This window comes from Alexandromys fortis, unplaced genomic scaffold, assembly GCF_014885135.2.
Source record: "Alexandromys fortis isolate MF-2015 unplaced genomic scaffold, M_Fortis_MF-2015_v1.1 scaffold_252, whole genome shotgun sequence".
Taxonomy (NCBI): Eukaryota; Metazoa; Chordata; class Mammalia; order Rodentia; family Cricetidae; genus Alexandromys; species Alexandromys fortis.
Genome location: NW_026068127.1, coordinates 496,756 through 514,202, shown reverse-complemented (window position 1 = coordinate 514,202; position 17,447 = coordinate 496,756). Strand labels below are relative to the sequence as shown.

General features: G+C 38.6%; 1 protein-coding gene across 9 annotated transcripts in view; it reads right to left on the bottom strand.

The window, feature by feature from the left end:
• The window catches only part of Ncoa1 (nuclear receptor coactivator 1), a 219,084-nt gene that overhangs the window by 66,176 nt on the left and 135,461 nt on the right, over positions 1-17,447 (bottom strand). For all 9 annotated transcript variants that reach the window (XM_050125836.1, XM_050125835.1, XM_050125834.1 and 6 more), the window contains 4 exons: positions 16,891-16,988; positions 13,613-13,790; positions 5,601-5,780; positions 2,621-2,716 (listed from right to left, as the gene is read on the bottom strand). In XM_050125836.1, coding sequence (XP_049981793.1) covers positions 2,621-2,716; positions 5,601-5,780; positions 13,613-13,790; positions 16,891-16,988 — 552 coding nt within the window. The remainder of the gene's footprint in view (positions 1-2,620; positions 2,717-5,600; positions 5,781-13,612; positions 13,791-16,890; positions 16,989-17,447) is intronic.

Here is a 17,447-nt window from a genome sequence, read left to right as displayed (position 1 = left end):
ATATAATAAAATACTAGCTTTAAGTTTACTATATTTCTCTGGTAACTTGGGATAAGAGGTGAAGGACAGTACTGTGGTTGAAGGTAATGTAGTATAAAAGGAGAATATTTCATTGGGGATAAATATTTTCATTCTTAGCAATTGGTTGCCATTTCCCACTCAGAAAACAAGTAAGTTGCTTATTTTCAAAAATTATGTGTATGTGTTTTTTTTTTTTTGTCTGAGTATCCTGTGTGTGCCTGGTGTCCTTGGAGGCCATAAGAGGGTATCAAATCTCATGGGACTGGAGTTACAGTTGTGAGCTTCTATGTGGGTGCTGGGAATCAAACCCAGGTCCTCTACAAAAGTAGCCAGTGCTCTTAACTGCTGAGTCATCTCTCCAGACTTTGGAATCTGTTATTTCTGAGGTCCCTTTTAGTTGAACAATTATTGAAAAGTTAATTTTCTTATTTTAAATGGTCATGATTATTTTTATCTATTTATAATTGGTGCAGCTGAAATTTCTATTTTAAATTCTTCTGATTTAATGTAGTAGTTTACTTACAGAAATGAGAATATGTTGAAAAGTACTGTCTATGAAATATCCTACTGCTAACTGTGTGTAATGTGTTTGTGTGTGTAGGTGCATGTGCCACGGGGCATGAAAGGAGGTCATGCGACAACTTAGTGGTATCAGTACTCTCTTTCTACCTTTATGTGGGATATGGAGATAGAACTCGGGCTGCTATGCTATGCCAGGTGCCTTTGCCCCACTGAGCTACACTACTGGCTTGTTCACTAAGTCTCTCATGACACAGCCTGACAAACATCCTTCTCAACAGGTTTTCATTCTATGTCTCATAAAGCCTTTATTTGACTTCTTTTTATATTAATCAGTTACTGACAAAAGACCAGTTTTCATTGTCAATGAAACATCCTTTCTTCCATATAAAATATTTCTGGCTTTCAGTAAGGGCTCATTGAATTTTTCCAGTGTGGCTCATGAAAGAAAATGGAAGTGAACATGATCCATGCTAGACTGAAAAAGAGTTACACAGGGGTGCAGTCCCTTCACGTGAACATGATCTGTGGCAGACTGGGAAAGGAATGGAGAGGGGTGCAGTCTCTCCACACTCCCAAGCCTCTCCTTACTGTTTTTTCATATCTGTGCTAATTTACTTCTCACTTTCTTTTTAGAAAAAGCATTTGTAACTTTTTGTTTAAAAATAAAGAATACAACACATAACACAAGAATACCAGATTTTTAAGAGCTAAAAGTTGTTAAAGATAAAAGAATCTTTAAAGAATGAAGATAGGCTCAGTGGTGCACTGCCTTAATCCCAGCACTTGGAGGCAGAGGCACAGTGGATCTCAACAGGGAGAGTTCCAGGACAGCCAGCACTACACAGAGAAACTCTGTCTTGAAAACAAAAATACCAAAACAGAATGGGAAAAAAGCCATGTACATTAAAATGGACAAAGAAAGAATAAAGTCAGTTGAAGTCATTTTTAAAAATTTCTTCTCAAAAATATATCTCTACCATCTATACCTCTGTTTTACAATTAGGGTGGTGACTGGGAGGTGTGCCTTTGAGTATGCAGGAACGTGAAAACCTGAATGTCACCGTGAAGGTGAATTAGCGAGTAAAACGCCTTGAGAAATTTCAAACAACAGCTGCGATTTGTCCAAGATGGGAATCAAATCTTAAGGGGCTCTTAAGAAGAAAGCATTATTTTCAGGCACCCCTACTGCCTACCTCTGGGTCCTACTAAGGTTAGACCTGGTCCATCTGTTTCCAGAGTCAGAAGTGCTCATTGTAAGGAAGGCCCTGCCACACTGACCACTTCCAGTGCAAACACTTAGGACACGTGGCACTTTTCATACTTGATGCTCTATGGCTCAATATTAGCTCAACCCTCAAGTAAGACCTTGAGGAATTACCACAATAATTTCAAAAACGATCCTCAAAAATACACCACAATATGGAACTATAGCACTCACTTTGTGCTTCTTTGAAAGAAGGTCTTGCTATGCTGTTTAGTCTTGTCCTAATGTGTGGGTCCAAGTGATGCAATTGCTTCAGCCCATCTAGGAGCTGGGGCATAGGAATACAGGAATACACCTACTGGTATGGTTACCTCTTATCATTGATATTTACTTGTCAAATACATTACATATTTTACTCGTATTTATTTGGGTGACGTGTGTGTGTGTATGCTTTGTCTGTGATAGGAACTGGTTTTCCCTTTTTTACATGTGAGTTCAGGTATTAAATTCAGGTCATTAGACTTGCAGCAAAAATGCCTTTACCCACTGAACCTTCTGGATGGCCCCACCAAATACTTTTAAACAGAATATCAAACCCACCATATTTTATATACATTTGCAAATGTATAGTTACATATGTTTACAAATTCAAATTTCTTCCTTGATTATAAAGATGGTCCAGATATATGAATGGTCTCTACAGTATGATGCCCATGACAACAATTATAGTATCTAAATATCAACATCAGGATGACTATTTAAAATGCTTTCTATATAAGAATGGAAAGTAGAGGATGAATATTACATTTGGATATCATCGTTGCTAAGTTTACATTATTAATATCTATGGAGAATTTTTAATTTTTTGAATACCTGTAGTATCTTGCTTGGTCATAAAGGACTCTACGCCTGTAATAGCTGGAGGCCGAGGTAATCGCCGAGCAATACAAATCAAACATGACTGGAAATCTGTCCAAAACAAGAAGAGAAAATTGAAGAATAAAGTATAGAGATAATTACTTAATTACTTAATAGTTTTGATTTTAAAATTGCATGTCTCAGGATTTATAATATTAGAATCACTAACATAGTGATTCTCACCCTTCTTAATGCTGGGACCCTTTAGTACAGTTCCTCATGCTGTGGTGACCCCAACCACAAAATTATTCCATTACTACTTCATAACTGTAATTTTATACTGTTATGAATCATGATGTGAATATTTTTGGAGACTGAGGTTTGCCTAAGGGGTTGAGACTCCCAGGTTGAGAACCACTGCTAACATCGTAACATAGTAGAAACAAAATTCCTGGCAACACAAAACTGGTAGCTCTAAGCAGAAAGTGTATCAGGGGAAAGCTCCTGCCACTGAATACTTGCACATAAACTGTAGAGACAGATGCTAACAGCCAGGGGAATAGTCTGGTTGGACTTACGCAGCACCAATTGTTAATTTTATTTTTGTTGCTTTCACTGTTATGAACTAAGCTCTAGGGACTTAGATTTGCCAAGTACAGGCTCTGCCACTAGCCCCCAATATAATTTTTTAATTAAAAAAATGTGTATGAGTGCTTTACCTGCATGTATATTTGTGTGTCATGGCCATGCGGTGCCTACAGAGGCCAGAAAGCACCAGACCCACTGGAACCGGAATTACTAACAGTTGTGAGTAGCCATATGGGTGCTGGGAATCAAACCTGGATCCTCTAGAAGAGTAACCAGTGCCCTTAACTTTGCAGCGATCTCTTTAGCCCCACTGTGTTGGCAAGCTCTGTGTCAGCTTGACACAAGCTAGGGTCGCTGGAGAGGAGGGAACCTCAATGAAGAAAATGCCTCATACAGGCAAGTCTGCAGGGTATTTTCTTAATTAGTGACTGCTGTGGGAGGGTTCGCACTGGGTAAGAAAGTAAAGCAGCACTCCTCCATGCCTTCAGAATCAGCCCTTTCTTCCAGGTTTCTGCCCTGTTTGAGTTTCTGTCCTGACTTCCTTAAATGATGGACCATAGAAATGAGGAAATGTAAGCCAAATAAGCCCTTTTCTCCCCAAGTTATTTGGTCATGGTGTTTCATCACAATAGAAACCCTAAGACACTCTTAACAATGTTTTTTTTTAATTTTTATTTTTTTATGTGCATTGGTGTTTTACCTGTGTGTATGTCTGTATGAGGATGTCAGATCTCTTGGAACTGGAGTTACAGACAGTTGTGAGCTGCCATGTGGGTGCTGGGAATTGAACCCGGGGCCCTCTGAAAGAACAGCCAGTGCTCTTAGCCCTGGAGACATCTCTCCAGCCCCTTAACAATGTTTTTAAAAACTACAGTTTTATTTTCAATACCTTACATGCATCAGTATTCCATGCTGCAGATTATTCTCATAACCACTATAAAGATAATGATCATATAACAAAACCAAGACTTATATCTGAAGTGGTAGTACCTTTCTCTTGACAAAGAATTTTCTTGGAGGGGGAGAAGGGTCAGGGACTATGTATCCCAGTCTAGGGTGGACATGTGATTTAACTTTAGAGACATAAGTAATGCAAGATTTATTTAGTAGAATCAGTAAAGAGTGTGATCTATATAAACCTATGTATGGGTCTACATTTCAACATGAATAATCTGAATTCACTTGGTGGGACTCTCAAACAAACAAACATCCCTACTCTCCATAAAGTGTCTTGCTATGTAGCTCAAGCTGGCCATGAAATTACTATGTAAACCAGGTAGGCCTCAAAACTTGCAATCCCCCTGCCTCTACATTCCCTGTAGTAATTACAGGTTTATGTCATCATAATTGGCAACAGAGAACTTTATATTTTTAGGGTATACATTTTTTGAGTCCCATTCCACATTTTTAAAAAGGTGCTACATATACTACTGCACACTAATGATATAAAATGGGAATTTGTGCAAAGTTTTTGCTGGTCATCACCTCCGCCCCGTGCTCAGATTTGCTGAACTGCCTCTCACAGACTTATCTCCTCTTTTCCCTGGTCCTTACTCCAGGTCCCCATCTGTGGTGTTCCTAAACTTAACTGAGTCTTTGTTTACATGAATGACATACCCATCCACCATTACATACTGAAATCCATGCTAACATCATGTTCATATCAGAGCCTCAACTCAACCAAAGCTTCCATTTTTTTCATAAACTTTCTATAAGATTTTTGCATAGTCTGAAAATTGCAGCGCCATCCTCCAATGTCTCCTACATTCTAAAGGTGAAACTTTATAAACACCAGGCTTATTTAATGGCCTGCTGTAACTGGTACATTTCCAACTGTGGGCAGGGAGTTACCTATTTTATTTCAAGGCAGCAAATTGGTTTTTTTTTATTTGACGTCTAAGTGAGAATGCGGGCATAAAGCTGAAACTTTAGGGGTATTATTAAGGGACCGATCTGGCATATTTGTAGTGTAGTTTATAGTATTAGGAAAAAACTTCTGGCATGGAATTATGCTCCTGCAATTCTGGCACTCATAAAGTTGAGGCAGGAGACTGCTAAGTTCAAGTCTAGCCTAGGCTACATAAGGAGTTGAAGGCCCTGAGGGCAAACAGTGAAAAAAGCCAAATGGGCTGGGCCTGGTGGCACATACCTTTATAACAATACTTGGGAGGAAAAAGTAAATGGATCTCTGTGTGAGTTTGAGGTTACCCTGTCTACACAGCACATTCCAGGTCAGCCAGAACTACAAAGTGAGACCCTGTCTCAAAAAAATATGTAGAAAATTGGACTGTGGTTATGACATATAATAGAGTAAGCAGAAACATTATCTTAGGAAGGTAGTGTGTAATTAATTTCCCCCGTTCCTTCAAGCCAAAGATAAAAGAATCACTTTAAAATGACGCTTTACCTTCGCCATCTTCTTGGATTGATTTTGGCTGTGACACTGTGAAACATTGCATTACTTCATAGCGCTGGCAAGCTTCTTGGTTCTCAGTACCTGGCTCATCTGGAGGGTGAATTAGCATCCTGCAGTTAAATGTATGGCTATTTCGGCGTGTTGCCTCTTGAGGCCAGGGAACTCCATTTACTAGGGAGGCAAAATTGATTATATGTTTGTGGATAAAGTGAGAACAGCATAAATTCTGAAGATACAAAAAAACATACTTCAAAGCATTTGGCTAATTAGATATTCATATTAAAAGACTGACATACATCCTCAGATCTAATATACTGAGTCAATAAGGCACATCTACCCGTTAGAAATTGTAACATTTCCAAGAAAATATATAAGAGCTCACACAGCAGATACACCACTTCACTAACAGTATTTAGAAACAAAGACAAAATTAAAAATTACTAGTGTGGCAGTTAGCTCTTTTTATTTGCTATGTATTTCAAGTGAGAAAATTTAAGGCCACAGCTACAGTGTTAAGCAGGACTCATCAAAGGCCAATCCTAATGGTAGGCTCTTTGTGCACGGGGCAGAAGACTAAAAGTTTGTCCAAGGACTCTGTGACTTAGACAAGAGCCATATTGGTTTCTGACAGTCATTTTCCTGTACTTGGTTAATTTAACTAGCATAGTTTATATGTTACAATACTTTGAATATGGTAGATAATCAGCAGTACCAAAAGATTGCTAACAAACAAACATTATCTCCTTTAGTATAAGAAAATCAAATTAGTTTTAGGAAAGATGCCCGTATATTTCAAGTACAAATCACTATTGTATGAGTCACAGTTTCCTACCCACAATGTCCTATTCAGCTTATGAGTTCCCAGGTGGCCAGAGGGGTTTGTAAATATACCCTCCCACTGTTGACCCACTTTCATTTTACCCATCCCTTCACTCTGTAAGGACAAGAGAAAGTATGGAAACTTACTCTCTTGCACTCAGTTCTGATTTTCACAAGTCGTTAGGTTTGGGTCATTTAATATTTGATTTTTAGTGCTTCATCTTTAAAATTAAGGATCCACTGTATAATCTCTAAAGACAATTGTACTATACGGTCTACAGTAAATCACCCCAAATCCCTAGAGACTATAATTCCATTATCAAACTAGAGATTTTACAGACCATTATTTCAGGCCCCAGTTACCACTCTTTTCAAAGAAGAAATAAGGTTTCTATTAACACTGAGGGAACAATGTAGAAAATAATAAAATACAGATGACAGTTCATACATATGTCCAATTTGTGGATTTATAGTGAGGGCCTTTTTCTTACTTTTGAAACACATATAGGCTAAATTATACAGTAAAATTAATGTAAAAATTAACCTACTTATTAATTTTTAGAGATTTCTTCTCCAACTAAAGTCAGTAAGACCCTATGGTTAAAAAATGATTTTTCTTTAAGAATCTGTTTGCCACTTGTTTTGCATGGTATTATCCAGTCACTATCTGGGATGATCTCAGCTTGTTGAATGTACTTGAAAAGAAAATCTACTTGCTAAATGTTGCAGAAGAAATTCAGCTAAATATATATTTAATTCAGTTCAGATAATGAGAAACAGGAGAGAAAAAAGAAAAATAGGCAGAGAAGGGACTACAATCAAGATGGCATAAAAAGCCTAAAGGAGAATAGGTAGCAGTAGGATGAAGGGACTTCCTTAAAGTTTAATTTCATAACCTATTAGCCTAAAGTTTAAGTAAAAACTTTTTTATTGTTTGAGAATTTCATCCATGCATATAATGTGTTCCGATAAAGCCCACCCCGTTCCCTCTATTACTCACTACTGTTCCCTTCCAATTTCATGCTTTTGTTTATATATAAACATAAGTAGACATTTTACATATGTGTTTATAGTTTTATTATTTTATGTATATGGGTGTTTTGCTTATATGTGTATGCCTGTGCACCACCTGCATGCAGTGTACATAGAAGTCTGAAGAAGGTGACAGATCCACTAGAACTGGAGTTACAGACAGTTGCCAGCTGCTGTGTGGGTGCTGGAAATTCAACTCAGGTTCTCCAGAGGAGCAAACAGTGCTTTTAACCACGGAACCATCTCTCCAGCCCCCTTTCTTTGTTTTTTTATAAAACTTCACTAAGTCTACTTAGTGTTGCCAGTATGTGCATGGCCGTATGACTATCTTCAGCACATGTCTCAGGGACCACATGTCTGAAGAAATCTGACTCTTTTCCCCAGCAACAACTAATTTGCAACAGCTCCTTAGTCAGCCATGAGACTTTATGACTACCTCCTCTCTCTAGACTGGGAATTTATCTGGCGTGGGCTCATTGGGTCTTGCGTACACAGTCACAGTCATTGTAAGTTCAAGTGTGCAACTATGCGTCCCTGTTTTGCTGTAGTAATCCTCTGGTTTTTAACTAAGTTGGGACCAACCTGGACGCTTCTCCACTACTGGCTAGTTTACATAATCCTGGATGGTCCTATGCATGCTACCAGGTAAGGAAAGTAATCATCAGTCTTTCTCAGCTATGAACACTGTAGAAACAATATCAACCAGCCTGTCAAGATATGTCTTCTGGTGTTATAGTGGCAAAAATATTATGAGATGAACTTTCTGATTGAATTTAAGGCCCATTCAATATGACTGAACTAATTCCTGACACTGTTAATGGGGCCAAGAAACTCTGGTAGGTAGGTCACAGGCCCTAGAAGATAACCTAATGTTAGTCTGCTACATGGACGTGTATTAAGTTGACACCTAAAGACATTATTACACCCACAGATTAGTGCATCTCTCAATCCCCATCAAAGAAAAATCTTTTTGTGGTAGACAGCAAGTAACACATAGACCCACAAATGGTCAATGTATAGAAAATAAGGGACCATGGAGTGCTCAGTCCTAAATGGGGCATCTGTATCAAATCCCCTTCTCTTTAGACTCAGGGATCATAGAGGAAGAGGGAGCAGAAAAACTGTAAGAAAAACTTTTTGGGAACCCCTCTAGAGTCAAGTCTCTTGCCAACTCTAAAATGGCTCCCTTAATTAAGATATATACTTCCCTGCTCCCATATCCACCCTTTTATCTCAACCATTCCATTCCCCCAAGCTCTCCCCATCCTCTCCTTCTCACTTTTTCTCTCCCCATCTCCCCTTACTCCCATCCCCCCCCACCCCCAAGTTCCCAATTTTTGCCTGGCAATCTTGTCTACTTCCAATATCCAGGAGGATAACTATATGTTTTTCTTTGGGTTCACCTTCTTATTTAGGTTCTCTAGGATCACAAATTATAGGCTCGATGTCCTTTATTTATGGCTAGAATCCAGTTATGAGTGAGTACACACCATATTCATCTTTTTGGGTCTGGGTTACCTCACTCAGGATAGTGTTCTATCCATTTGCATGCAAAATTCAAGATGTCATTGATTTTTTTACCGCTGAGTAGTACTCTAATGTGTATATATTTTATACTTTCTTTGTCCATTCTTCCATTGTGGGGCATCTAGGTTGTTTCCAGGTTCCGGCTATTACAAGTTCCTTGGACAGCTGAGGAGAGGGAGCCTGAAATGGCCCTATTCTATAGCCACACTGATGAATATCTTGCATATCACCATAGAACCTTCATCTGGCTATGGATGGAGATAGAGACAGAGACCCACACTGAAGCACTGGACTGAGCTCCCAAGGTCCAAATGAGGGGCAGAAGGAAGGAGAACATGAGCAGGGAAGTCAGGACTGCGAGGGGTGCACCCACCCACTGAGACAGTGGGGCTGATCTAATGGGAGCTCACCAAGGCCAGCTGGACTGGGACTGAAAAAGCATGGGATCAAACCGGACTCTCTGAATGTGGCGGTCAATGAGGGCTGACTGAGAAGCCAAGGACAATGGCACTGGGTTTTGATCCTACAGCATGTACTGGCTTTGTGGGAGCCTCGTCTTTTTGGATGCTCACCCTCCTAGACCTGGATAGAGAGGGGAGGACCTTGGACTTCCCACAGGGCAAGGAACCCTGACTGCTCTTTGGACTGGAGAGGGAGGCGGAGAGGGTGGGGGGAATGGGAGGGAAATGGGAGGAAGTGAAAATTTTTAATAAAATTTTTAATAATAATAAAAAAGAAAAACTTTTTGATTAGTAAAAAATATTGAGAACTAATAACTATAGCCACTAAATTAATTCTGTCAATAAATTACATTTTAACTAGCATACTTCTTAAATAAATAAATAATAGTCAGATACTGACTCTTCCAATACACACAGGTAGATATTTCAGATGGTACTTCTAGATCTCTATATATCGTAATATTAATTAGATTTCTTTTGGCTTATCTAAATTATTACAAGAGAGCTTTTATTTTAAACCCAAATCTTTTAAATGCTAAGTCTTTACTTACAATGATTGCCATTTCATGGAAAGACAAACAGAGGCTCTGTGTTCTCCACTGGACATGGAAGGCTAGATCTGGACTAGAGATATAAAGTACTGATGAAAGCCAGGGTTTTGTTTGAGTGTGCTGGGGAGGCTGTCTAATCTCTACTAGTTGTTCTTTCTTTTCTCACCACAATTACTCTCTAAAGAATAAATGCAACTACTAGTGTTTAAAAAATGGTAACAAAAATCCAATCAAGATATTGCAAAAACAAACAATAAAAAGGCTTTTTCTTGTTTCAGTATTGGGACTTAAACTCAGGGCCTAACTGCTTGCCAGGTGTGTTTGAGGCAATTGCTCTACCATTGAACTGCATGCTCAGCCCAGAATTCTTTTTAATAAAGAAGCAGTTATTCAGTTCAATTTTATTTTATTTTAAATATTTTTATTTTTAAAGCTCAATTCTAAAAAGAACTAAGGAAAACTGAACTTTCTTACTGACAACTTCTGTAAAAACATCTGCCTCAGTTTTGTGGGGAGCAGATGAAGGAGCAAGTTATGAAAGGAGAAGAATGTTCTTCAATGGAATTTCTAAGACACCTAAAATATCAAGTAATACAAAATTACAGATCCATCTCTCATGAAATTAAAAGTCCAAAAACATTTAGATAAAGTCAACAATATTAATAGTTACTGAACTTAAAGGAAATTCAACTAGGAGATAGGTTAAGTATCATTTGAATGCCCTCCAAACTTCCTATGAAAGATGAGGACTAAGAAGGAATTAAATGTGTTTCAAGGTTACACTGCTAGCAGGTGGTAGAGGAAGAACACATTACCCATGTCTGTTTTATACCAAAATGTCAGCGATCTTAATGATCTTAATTTTTTTCCCCCTCTGAGACAGGGTTTCTCTGTGTAGCTTTGGAGCCTGTTCTGGAACTTACTTTTGCAGACCAGGCTGGTCTTAAACTCACAGAGATACACCTGCCTCCGCCTCCTGAGTGCTGGAATTAAAGGCGTGCGCCACCACCACCTGGCCAGTGATCTTAACTTCTATAGTGTCTGCATCACTAGAGCTGTAATTGCCACAGACTGTGAGAATTTATTTCCATTTTTTCCAAACTTTGAGTCACAGCTTATTAGAATTTTACAAATAAATCTTCACCATATAGGCTTTTGTATGTGTGTGTGTGGTGTATGCACATGTCTGTGTAGGTATATGCATGTGTGTGTATGTGGAAACGGGTATCTTCCTCAATAGTGTCCTACCTTGTCTTTTACTTCCCACGAAGTCTCTTATTAAACCTAGACCTCCCCCATGTGGCTAGACTGGCTAACCAGCAAGTCCCAGGAATCTTTCTGACTTTCTAGCCTTGGTTTAACAGACATGTTCCACCATGCCCATACCTTTACATGGGCTCTGGAGGATGAACCCAGACTTGTGTGGCAAGCACTTTACCAATTGAGCCAGCTCTCCAGCTCTGTCCATCTTCATGGACAGAACCTCTCACTATATTTGCTTTTCAGTGTTTAAATTTAATTTTACCCCTTTATAAGTAAAGTATATGCATGAAAGTAGAGACTTTAGACACCGAAGTCTTCTACACAAATAAACTGAAAAGCAATTTTAAAACACACTTTTTATGCTAGCCTTTGAAATTTCTTGATGTAAGTGAAAACAAAAATACAATATTCGATTCACAGCAGTGAACTATGCATATATAAGGTAAATACATATGTATATATGCAGATTTGTAAATAATGATTTTAATTCTTCAAATTTCTTTATAGTCTGAAACAGTTTTTTTTGGAAGTTGGTATACATACATAATGATTCAACCTTATTTTGCTTTCTGATTTTCTAATAATTTGATAGTTTTGATAATGGAGATTTTAAGTATAGATGCAATAACAATATATTTTCTCTTCATTGCTTCTTAGAAAAGCATCTTTTCTAAGTTCGTACAGTTGGGCTTTATTCTTCTCAGTGGTGTCTGACAGGTGACCAAGTGCCACTGCAGAACTAGATGATAAACTCCTGAGCATGCCCTGTTTGTGGGTGGACTCTCTTGTACTGGCAGTACAGTTAGGCTGTATCATTCCTAGGTTTCTGTTCTTTCCTTCTTTGGGGGAATGACGAAATGGTGCCGCTGCAGAGATAAGCCACATCTCTCCCAGTTGTGTTGGAAGCTAGTTGGAAAAGGCTAATCAAGGACCTACAGGTGGTCGGAGCAGAATCCCCATGATATCAGACATTAGATGACACTCCAGTCTTATTAACCTCCTGGCAGTGATGGGGGCAAACTGAATAGTAACATATCTACAGTAACCACTTTGGGATGAGTAATATTGTGGCTTTTGAACAATGAGCCCCTTCTTCAGGGGGCAGAAGAAAGCTCAGTGTTTTCTATGACCTCAGCTCTCTTCCCAACCAGGCAATCTGCTAAACTCAACAAGTATTTTGTTAATACAGATGGGAATATGAATTTTCTCTTCTCTTCTTTTCTTTTTTGGAGACAGGGTTTCTCTGTAGCTTTGGAGCCTTCCTAGAACTCCGCCTGCCTCTGCCTCTCCTGGGATTAAAAGCATGTGCCACTACTACATGGTGGGAATATGAAATTTTTTAAGGCAACAATAAAATGAATTAGCTCAATTAAATCTGTATTCAAGATCTGCAGAATGACAGAACAAAAGAAACTATAGGGCAGAACCAGAGGAAGAAACTCAGGTGTCACCTGTAGTGACACAAAGGGATCTTAGTTTCTCTTCCCTGAGCTCCTGCCTCAGTAAATGGTACTAAATGGCAGTGAGGACCCTCCTAACTGCTATCACACCGTGTCTCTAAGAAAAACTCATGTTTGATCAATTTATCTGTGTGATGTTAGTATTATTTCAGAGGTAGTTGAATAAAGAAATAGTGGGAGAAACAGGAACAAAAAATCTGAAGTAAATTGAATCGGAAATCAAATATGTAAAGCTTTCCATTTTCTACTAAATAAATGTACGCTGACAAAACATATCTATTTTAGAGACTAAGAATTCAATCGATAGGAGTAATTGGAACTTGAGTCCTGAAAATCTTTCTAGCAGGAGTCTCAAAATTCAAGGAACAAACAAAGGGCAGCCGTGAGTCCATTCACGGCCCTTGATCAGCAGTTTAGTGGGTGAAACAGCAGCTGGAGATAAGGCCATTCACCCTCTCAGCTGGGTGTCTCCCCAGTGGGGAAGCCATCCAGTCATAGCTGGACTAAGGAGTTGAGAAAAACTTACATTCCAAATGCTTACATTTTGGAAGTATAAAATACAGCAGCATACCCCTCCTGGCCCTTCTCTTCCTCCTGTCCTTTATTGAGAGCAGGGCAGTGAGAAGGGCTCTCCTTTCCTGCAGATAATCAAAACTGAAATCAAAATGAACTTTAAGTAGAATCTTCTTGCAGTAAGGTAACTTAATCATGCTGGCTTCCATACTGTCACATCACATGGCAGTACAGTGATGATACGGATTCTTATGAGCTATTGATATACCTGAAGCTGTAGCCACATTAGAAATACTTTAAGTATATTATTTTACACTATTAAATTGTAATATGTTATAATACTAAGTATTAGAAATAAAAAGTTACTTTCTTTCTACCTAGTGATTTTGGTAGCAGATTCTTGACAAATTCTGCATGATCTCCCACGTGCAGTATGCTGTAGACGCTGGTATTCATTAATTCCTCCTGATTGTATCCCAAGTAGCTGGTCACATTTTCTGACACAAATACAATTCTTCCTTCACAGTTCACAACAAAGAAAAATCCATCTAAAGCCTGCAAAGCCAGGAGGGGGGGGGTAAGGAAGAAAAAGAAAAGGATTAAGACATGAAGACACTGATTAAAAACATTGGAAGGTTAAAAGATAAAAGGAAACACATTTTTCTATTAAAAAGATATTAGAGCTGGAAAGTAGTGGCGCATACCTTTAATCCCAGCACTCGGGAGGCAGAGGCAGGTGGATCTCTGTGAGTTCGAGGCCAGCCTGGTCTACGAGAGCTAGTTCCAGGATAGGCTCCAAAGTTACAGAGAAACCCTGTCTTGAACCCCCCACACACAAAAGATATTAGAAATAAATATATATCATGTTAAAAAAGGAGACTGCTTCTTTGTGGAGGGAGGTCATGATTTTTCAAATGGGCTTTATACTAAAGATTCCAGCAGGTATGAATGAAAAATATCAACCTTCTTTTTCAGAAACAATTTCATCTAAATATTTATTTTTATTATTTTTAATAATGTATACGTGTGTGTATGTATGGGTTTGTGCACATGAGTGCAGATACCGTTGGAGGCCAGAGATGTTAGATACCCTGGATAGCTGAAGTTATGGGTTGTTGTGAGCTACCTGCCTGACATGGGTGCTAGGAATCAAACCTGGGTCTCTCGCAAAAGCAGTTATATGCTCTTTACTACTAAACAGTCCCTACAGTTCTAGAAATTATTTTTATAGTAGCAAATGTGAAGTAAGTGACTTATTCAGTCTTGAAAAAAATCTCTGCACTATGTTGGTGAATACTGGGCCTTTGCCTGTGAGGAACCTGTGGAAGAATGAGAGGACACACATAATAAAGTACTAGAGATCGATATGGTGTCACATATACATGAAACACTGAGCACACACAGGATGCCTCACTGGGGAATGGTGGGGGTAACGAGAAGCACCTTTCAAAGCCTCCCCAACTCTGGGAGAGCTAGCACAGCAAAGGAGGGGAAGAGTGCTCAGGGGAAGTCACTGGAGGAAGAGAGGAGCATATGGCACATGGCGAGGCAAAAGTTGTGTGGACCAGAGGAGTAAGAAGTACAGCGAGGCCTACGGGTGGCAAAGAAGTTAGAGGAATGGACAGGAGCCAGGTTCCCAGGGCCTCCTATGTATAGAGAGCTGCTCCAAGAGGAGATATATGTACCCCTAGGGACACAGAATATTTCCAGGGGCAGAGAAATTGTTAGAACCTTTAGATTGCAATCGAAAACATATGAAAGAAATAAACTCTAATAAACATATAACATGATGGTCCTTCATGAAGTCCAGACAGTTCCAAATTTCTAGGGAAGATCTAGATTACGGAAGTTGACAGTTTCATCTTGTTTATTTGGAATCTTCTTAGCTATTTGAAAACGATGCTATTAATTTGTTACAGAATATACAAACCAAACAACCCAATTAAAAATGGGCTACAGATTCAAATGAGTTCTCAAAAGAAGAAATAAAATGAGGGAAATGCAAATGAAACAACTTTGAGGTTTCACCTTACCCCAATCAGAATGACTAATAGTAAAAAAACAATGGTCAACAAATGCTGGTAGGGGAAGGGAAGCAAAGTGGGGTAGCCACTATTGAAATCAGCGTGGAAAATTCTCAAAAAACTAAAAATAGATCTACCATATGACCCAGCTATACCACTCCTTGGCATATGCCCAAAGGATTCAACATCTTATTCTACAGATATTTGCTCAGCCTGCTCATTGCTGTTGTAGTCACAATAGTTAAAAAGAAATGAAAACAGCCTAAATATCCTTCAGCTGATGAAGATGTGCCACAATCCCAACCTTAAAAAATGACAGTAATTCAGGGAATGCTTTTGGGACTGGTGTTATGAATATGAATATACAAACATCTGTATTTTCTAAACTGTGCCTGATGAAGACAATTTGCTATCATTATTCTTCTACAAGTTTCCCTCACATGTGTTCCTGGGGAGGAGTCTCCTGACGCTGACCTTATGTTGTGCTACATACAAAGCTGATAACAAACAGACGCTTGTCCATTAAGTTCACCACCATCAACCTGAGAGCCTTCCCATCTGCCCAGGATGCCACTTTCTAAGGAGAGCCACTTTTGTCTCACAGCAGGGCTCATATTGGGCAAGACTTCTTGCAGACCCCTGGCTTTAAACGAGATAGCCACTTAAGGTCACTTGACAAGGGTTTCAGAATAAAATACATAATTCCCAATATTTTTACAGTACCCACACAGGAAAAACAATGGAAGAATTTACAAAGGTTAAAGACAAAGTAAGAATTCTGCAGTGGGTGTAAAGCTTCCTTGAGTAAAGTCTTTAAGATGGCAACACTCTATGTTTCATATAAAACGTGCACTCTACGGTAATTAAGCCATGAGTGTAAATGTGTACAAGTCTGTTTGGGAGACCCGCCGCTTCCAGAAAGAAGGGCTTGAGAAAGGACAAGGAAAACATTTAGTTTGCATATATTTTGATAAATACACAGACAATTTGTTTTCAAGAGACAAAAGCTTTTAAACATTCACATATGAGGGAAAATATTTAAGGTGATGGGCTTGGAAACAAAGCGTCTATATTCAACATCCAGCAGCAGAAGCTAGAGAGCTGACGGAGGTAAAACACTACAGTATTTCACTTGCACAGTAATTCAAGTTCTTCACTTTATAAAGTCTGAGTGATTTAATTCTCATTTACAGTGTGCGTATAAAATCAATTTAAACTTTTTTATTCAGAAAATATTTTGGACAGTATCTAATCCAATGAATAGGGTTGTTTTTCACATAAAGGTGGAATTCTACAATATACATACATCGTACTTGCTAGCTTAATAATTCAGTTTTCTTTTTCCAGATAATTCTAATCACTCCAGAAACAGAAGGCAAAGCCATTGTGTAGGCTTTGGTTTGCATCAGATTCCTTGGAATGCCTATATGAAAAATTTTTATGTCCGTTACTCACTTTTATTTTGAAAAAAAAAATGAAGCAGTCTTTATAATAAAATCCTATTTTAAAAGTTTAAAGAAAAACTTTGTTTCATATTTTATTAATTGGATATATAATATCCAATGAAGATAAAGAAAATTTAAATTGGTAAGGACAGAGATTTGCATTAGGGGGTCAGGGAGGACACTTACCTCCAAAAGAAGAGGGCCTAGCGACTCCTTTTCTATCACCCCTTGACTGCTGGATGAGATGTCGGACTTCTGCACATCATCGTCAGTTGTTGATTTCTCTGCAACAATAAAACTTTAAAAACTATACATCCAAAGAGAGCTCATTATAATCAGAGCAGTTAAGAAGACAGATTTATACCATTGATATAAGGAAGATTTTTTATTTTTAAGCAAATTATAATAATTTAAAGACTCATTAAGTTCATGTATATTACTATATGTGAAAGAAAAACATTTAAAATTTTAGGGAAAACTGAAGATGAGAATAATTATGTGTCAGGTAATGGCCTAAGGAATGGGAACACAGTGACAGGCAGTTCTGGGTCCTGTCTATAGACGGAAGAGGCATTTCTGTCTGTCTGCCTCTACCCTAATCTGGCCAGTGGGATGCAGACAAGTTGGCCATATTTATTACATGTGATGGAAATAGCCTAGGAATGGCAGCAAAATCCACAGGGGGAGTCTCAATCCTTGACACCTACCTGTATTATTCTGTTCAAGACACTGCAATTTGTTCA